This window comes from Cloeon dipterum, chromosome 2 (genome assembly GCF_949628265.1).
Source record: "Cloeon dipterum chromosome 2, ieCloDipt1.1, whole genome shotgun sequence".
NCBI classification, from domain to species: domain Eukaryota; kingdom Metazoa; phylum Arthropoda; class Insecta; order Ephemeroptera; family Baetidae; genus Cloeon; species Cloeon dipterum.
Window position 1 is genome coordinate 31,576,926 of NC_088787.1, and position 6,190 is coordinate 31,583,115.

Here is a 6,190-nt window from a genome sequence, read left to right on the forward strand (position 1 = left end):
TACATTTTTTACGTTTTCATGAAAAAAATCCGAGGGGGCGTATTTTGCGATATTTTTAACCAAACATTTGGCATGCGAATTTGTGACCTTGACCTTTGACCTACAAATTTTTGATCAATGGCAAACATGTTCTACTCGAAAAGTTACGCCTGGAGGTGAAAAAACCACATCGAAATTCCAATCTGGACCGAAGATACCTTGATATTTCGGATTTACTATCTGAAGTTTTCAATTTTCGAAAATCGCGATTTCCCAACAAATGCCCCCGAATTTTTTGCTCAAAATTTCAGGTTACACACTATGAAACATCCCTAACAACATATGTAAAATTCAGGATGGGCAAATAAAGTCGGGAAAAATTGACAATTAGCCTTAATTCTATCGCGAAAATCGTCATAACCATGCAACGTGTGCTGCTTGGTTATGTTTATGTGATTTAGAGTAGAGTAAGGAGAGTCTCCTTAATTTAGAGTCCTAAAGGACTCTAATGTGATTGCATGCGGAATAGGCAATTGGAGGGGGAAAGAGTGGGCGATATATCATTCACTCTTCTCCCTCCACTCGTAAGGGGCAACCTTTCTGCGTTTCTCCGCTCTTCACACTACTCCAGCTGGCTGGAGGGAGGAGGGACTGGTTGGCGGACGGCTTGACAGAATTTTAAATTTGAATACTGTTAGCGCAAGCGCAAAAACCAAATGGAAAAAAATATTGATAAAAAGTGAAAAAACGAAAAAGATAAATCAGCTTGTTTAATCTTATTTTATATTTTTTATTGTTCTCATCACATTATATCATTTAACAGAGTAAAAACCTGAGCTAAAATTTTTTAAATAAAATAACCTGCATTTTGTCCATGCTCTGAACGTCATCTGAACTAGTCTCAACACGCTGCATTGGTATGCAGAATGCAAAAATAGTTGAGTCGAGCTGTTGCAGAAGTGCAGCAGCAGCACCGTCGCTCGCTGCTTTCGTTTCGCTAGTGACGTCACTCTGCGAGTGACAGTCAGCACCAGCAGCAGATGAGCAGGCGAGAATCGGCGGAGTTGGGCAACAAACAAATGGCTGGGCAATGGGAACGGGTGCCCAGCGTCGTTTTGCACGAGATTTACCTGCTGTTGCCGACGGCGGACCAGCTGCGTGCGTCGGCGACATGTCGACACTGGCGTCAGGTGTTTTACCAGTCGTTCTCGCCCTCCAAGGTCACCCTCAGGGTGCGCGCGGGCGACCAGAATAGCTGCGAGCGCAGCATCTTCCTGGCCAGCTGCTGGGGCAACAAACTGCGCCACGCAGTCACCGAATTCGACTCGGCCAAGGACGGCGTGGCCGAAATTGTGGCCGACCTGCTGCTGCTGCTCGCTGAAAAGGGCTGTCAACTCCGCTCGATCGCCCTGCGCCCCTCGTACTGTCGCCTACTCGTGCCCCATCGACAGCCCACCTTCCTCGACAGGTACGTTCTCGCCGCGACATTGACATTCCAGGGTGGTTTTTGCGTTTTTTAGCCAATGACGCGTTATCTTTTAAAGTTGTAACATTGTTCTCGGAGAAATCTGCTGCGCGGTGCGAATTTCATTTCGCGCACATAGATACACGTTGTATGCACTTTCTCCTGCTTGTCATCGAGTTACACCGCTGTATTTGCGTTGCAGAATTATTTATGGATGTGAAACTAATTAAAAAGAAAGAATGAGTGGCACACTTTCCGGTAATTTCCTGTTTATTTCTGCTCTGAACAGGCGAATAATGGAACCTCTGCGAAGCATAATTTCAAAAAGTAAGCGGCTCGAATTAGTCAACCTAGGCGGTCTCGAGGACCTGGCACCGTACCTGAGCGAGCTGTTGCAAGTGCTGGCCGTGTGCCACGGCAAACACCTGCGAACCCTGCATGCCAACACCCTGAAAGCGATTCCTCAAGTCTACAAGATATACGACCTGGATCCAGGTCACTTCTCCAGGTTCACCGCCCTGACCGAACTTAGTCTTGACTACGACTACTTGACCGATAAGATGCTGCAAACTCTCTCAGGTCAGGGCAAGGACCTCAGGGTGCTGAATGTGTTCGTGCATGGCGTCGACGAGGACTTGCTGCCGCCTTCGAACCAAAGCTGGACAGCTTTCAGCAAACAAAAGTGAGTTTTTAAAGGATATGTGCGTCGAAAAAATTTTAATTGGATATTTTAAGCTAAAAATTCTGAAAGTCTGAGTGACGTGTGAATTTTTTGAATCGGTCTCCGCGTTGAGCCATTAAACACTAGACTAAGGGAGCGGCCATGTTGTGACGTCATCAGTGTCATGGCCGCTGATGTTCATTCAGGTTTTAAAAGCATGATGGCTGAGTTAGTAAAATTGACGCATCCCTGAGGAATGATGACGTCACATGATGACCAGCGCTGAGACTGATTCCAAAAATTTCAAAACTCATTTTTAATGGCTTTCATGAATGTCGGAAAACCTTTAAATTTGTTATACAAATGCTGAATGTCAGGGTGGCGTTGGAATTGTTGTGAACAAAGTTTGCCGCTTTCTTTGATAGCGCTTGACTGCTTAACGGGAAGACTTGCTTCAAAAATTCCAACGGCATTCTGATTTTCAGAATATTCTACTCCCCTCAAAAAAATTATTTTATTTAAACCTACATTTCCTTTAATATTCAAAATTTGACAGTGAAAACTGTGAACTCCGGCTGTGCTTGTTATTCTCCTGCGAAGCGGTTGAATTCCTTTCCTCTGGTCTTCTGCAACCTTCAATGCCACTGACCCAGTTGAAAGTTCTATTTTGTGAGATGGTGCGTATCTTAGAGAATTTAATATATTTTAAAATAATAATTTTTAAAATTAATTCATCAGATCAGTGTAGAAGCGTTGCATCTGTTGTACGACTGGTACTGGTCAAAACTGACCAGCCTCTGGTGGATCGACGTGGCGGACGAAAATGCTCCTCTCGACGCGCTTGAAATTTCCTTTGGGCAGCCGCATCCTCTGGTTATGGTCGCTTGGCGTTGTGTCAACTTGCGCGAGCTCGTTGTTATCGGTACTCAAGCTCGCATTGTCAAAGGCACGCATTTCATCGCTTGTTTATAGGTTATGATCTGTTGGATGACAACATTATCGCTATCTCCCGACTCAGAGGCGCACTTTTGAAACGCCTTGACATTCCTGAGAGCAACATTTTCTTTGACGAAATTCCAGATGGCTCGCCGCATGATGCGAAAGTCAAGGTATTCATTTTTACTTCCTTGATTTTAAGAAGTTAAAAAAGGATGATTGGTTTACATTTTGAAGCCAGAAAGAATAATTTTTTTATTTTGTTCCAGCTGGTTGAGGAAGTGAGTGATTCGTTGCAGCGAAAATGGGCGCCGCTGTCAAACAAAGACATGCCGGCAGCTCTGGTCAACCCGTCGCTGGAAAGTGCCATCGAGTTTGCGCTGGCCTGCACGCAGCCGCACTAACACAGCTTTTCGAATTACCTCTTTGCGAATCAGGCCGTTAGTTGTTTTACGAATCAAGCCAAATTATTTTTCTAACTACGAGCAACAAGAGAGAAGCGGTCGTCGGAGATTTTATTAGTCGCGTTCGCACTAAGCAAATTGCCAACAACTCTAAGAAACAAACCATTGTGAAGATAGTAACACCAGCTGTGATATCTGAGGCTCTCCCAACGATTAAGTTAACATACAAACCGCTCAGAATAAGCGAAGCCTAGTTTTGTAACGCGCGAGAGAGCTAAAAGAGACTGCAACCACCGAGCGAAATTTACATTTGCGTCGCCCTGACTTGCCAACTTAGTCACTTTCAAGGTACTTATTACCACGAGCCAGGCGCACACTTCGTAGGGTAAATAGTCAGTCGATTGTACTCGCCGGCCGTCGGTGTGAAGATTGAGAACGATTTAACAGAGTTTAATTATACAAAGAAACCGTGTTGCCAGCGCACACACTAAACCCGGCTGGAGTCAACCAGTTTTCACATTCCAGATGAGAAAGAGAAACGGTGCAAAAACATTCACAAAATAGCTCATCTATTTTATTAATCTATTCTTAACTTGTTCGATTGCTTCTAATTTTTAAACAAACTCGACATCAGGTGATCAATATTTTATCCTTTTTGGGGAGGCAGAAAATTAGACCTGCGTTTATTAGCTATTTAGAAGCGAGAAATCTCTGCACAAATATCGAGATTCGCCAAGACACTCAAGCTGAAAATGTGATGAAACTTGGAATGACACTGTCAATCGATTCCTGAGGATCGAATCGGGTCGGAAAGTCAACAAAACAAGCCGAAAATCGACGAAAATGTTAAAACCCTATTTTACTTTGGCGGTTTTTCTTTTGAACCTGGTCACAGGAACCAATCAGAGAGGGCAACTCCCTGGTCTGATTGGTCGCTGGCTAGGTTCAAACCAATACCCGCCAAAGTAGCATTATAAATTATTTTCGGCACGTCCTGACCTGATTCAAGCCTCAGGAATCGATTGAAACTGTCAAAAATACAATTCCAATGCTACTTCAAAGCCCTTTTGTCGTCGAAGAACAAGACATGTTCCTAGCAAAGGGAATGTTACGACCGCAGAAATCTGCGCGCGAACGCGAACAAGCGAGGGACTGATTCGTAGAGCCATTCCTGTTCTAGTTGGCCTGGACTGCTGGCCGAAAAAGCTGCACAACAACTGACACAGTCGCCAGTCTGGTTTTATTAATTGTTACACACAACACAACACACACTCTCAAACGGCGTATGTTTAATTTTAAACTATGTAACCTCAAATTATCGAGCGCGGGTCATCTCCCACAGCTTTTCGTGGCTCTCAAGGCAGCCTCAACCATTCCATCTTTGTGAACCGCACTGTGATATTGCAATCTTACTTTACAAGACTTGGAGATGAGCCGTGCTGCTACTGTTACATTCGTTCTACGCACTAGCTCTGTTACATACATACGCCTTTTTTATCATAAGACTTTGTTGTGCTGTATCTGTTTTAAGCGAGTTGTCGTTTGTGCGAAAACCAACCAGCTAGGAAAAATAAAAACTCGACTGAGATAACAAGTAATTTTAAGATCGAGCCAGCATTTGAACGCGCAGGAATTCAAGTCCCCTGACACAAAAATCAAGTGTGTGATAAGACCAAATAATAATTAATAGCTGAATAATACACCGCGCTAAATTGAAATCGACTATTTTTGAAATCAGAGAGAGTCATCTTCGAGGCGGAGAATTTTTAAAATCTTGCAATTTTATTGCCGCTGCTTATGACATTTGAGAATTTATAGAGGAAATTTGTGACCGCTCGGAAGGAAATATTCTGATATTTTTAACTAACGAAAACTTGAAATTACGATTTTCTGAAGATACTTATATGCGAGCTATCTTTTTGTTTTTCGCAGAAAATACGTAACCGAATAAGTGTGGCTAGATTGAAAATTTCTGGAAAAGCGTCACATGTTCTGAGAAAACGTTGTGAAAAATGCTTTCGACTCGTCTCCGACACGAAATGAAATTGTAAAATACATTTAACGGAATGCAGATGTTATTGTTGTAGCAGGAAAGTGTATAATAATTCATGTAGTTACTTACGCGCATACTGATATATATATATATATGTTGTAAAGCAAAGTTGTAAATCGATAGTTCGAAAAATTGAAATCCACAAAAATGTTAGCAAAAGGTCGACTGTCAGGAACTGTTTTTGATGACCAGTTTGACTCTTGGATTTAGGCCAAAAAATTTGGTTGCAACTTTAAATCGTAAATTTGTTCAATTAAGGCGTGTAGTATTTTTCTTCAACGAATTTTGTTCGAAGTGGTAAAAAATTTGTAAACTGATGCGTACTGAAAGTATTTTTTAATTGCAGAAACACCCTCAATTGATATGGTATCATTTTTTACCTTTTGCGGCGTGTCTAGTTTACGAAATAAAAGGTATTATCCACAAAGTTACAAAAGGTTATAACGCAATAAATTGTTTTACTTTTGTTATTATTGGTCCTCAAAATAAATTTGCTGTAAAATTGTTGTATCGTATTTTTAAAAAATTATTTGAAAATTGTGACACAGCTCAAGTTAACCAATGTCGCCGTGTGAAAATCGGCTCCGAATTTTAACTAATTAAAATAGCAATGGAATTTCATGATGTGCCAAAATCAGTACTTTCAAAGTTGAATCATGCCAGATAGCCGATTCCGTTGGTCTAATAAAATT

At 42.0% G+C, this 6,190-nt stretch overlaps 1 protein-coding gene across 1 annotated transcript; it reads left to right on the forward strand.

The window, feature by feature from the left end:
- The first annotated feature begins 965 nt into the window (after positions 1 to 965).
- On the forward strand, positions 966 to 5,821 carry LOC135935649 (F-box only protein 33). Its single transcript, XM_065478135.1, has 6 exons — positions 966 to 1,447; positions 1,734 to 2,126; positions 2,662 to 2,782; positions 2,844 to 3,027; positions 3,078 to 3,214; positions 3,311 to 5,821. Exons 1-6 carry the CDS (start codon positions 1,020 to 1,022, stop codon positions 3,443 to 3,445), a joined length of 1,398 nt encoding a protein of 465 aa, XP_065334207.1. The 5' UTR covers positions 966 to 1,019; the 3' UTR covers positions 3,446 to 5,821.
- The last annotated feature ends 369 nt before the right edge of the window (positions 5,822 to 6,190 follow it).

Excerpts from the sequence above, each read along its gene's own strand:
- LOC135935649 (XM_065478135.1), top strand. The coding sequence starts at position 1,020 with ATGAGCAGGCGAGAATCGGCGGAGTTGGGCAACAAACAAATGGCTGGG. Across the intron at positions 1,448-1,733 it reads CAGCCCACCTTCCTCGACAG|GCGAATAATGGAACCTCTGC; the intron begins GTACGTTCTCGC and ends TGCTCTGAACAG. Across the intron at positions 3,215-3,310 it reads CGCATGATGCGAAAGTCAAG|CTGGTTGAGGAAGTGAGTGA; the intron begins GTATTCATTTTT and ends ATTTTGTTCCAG.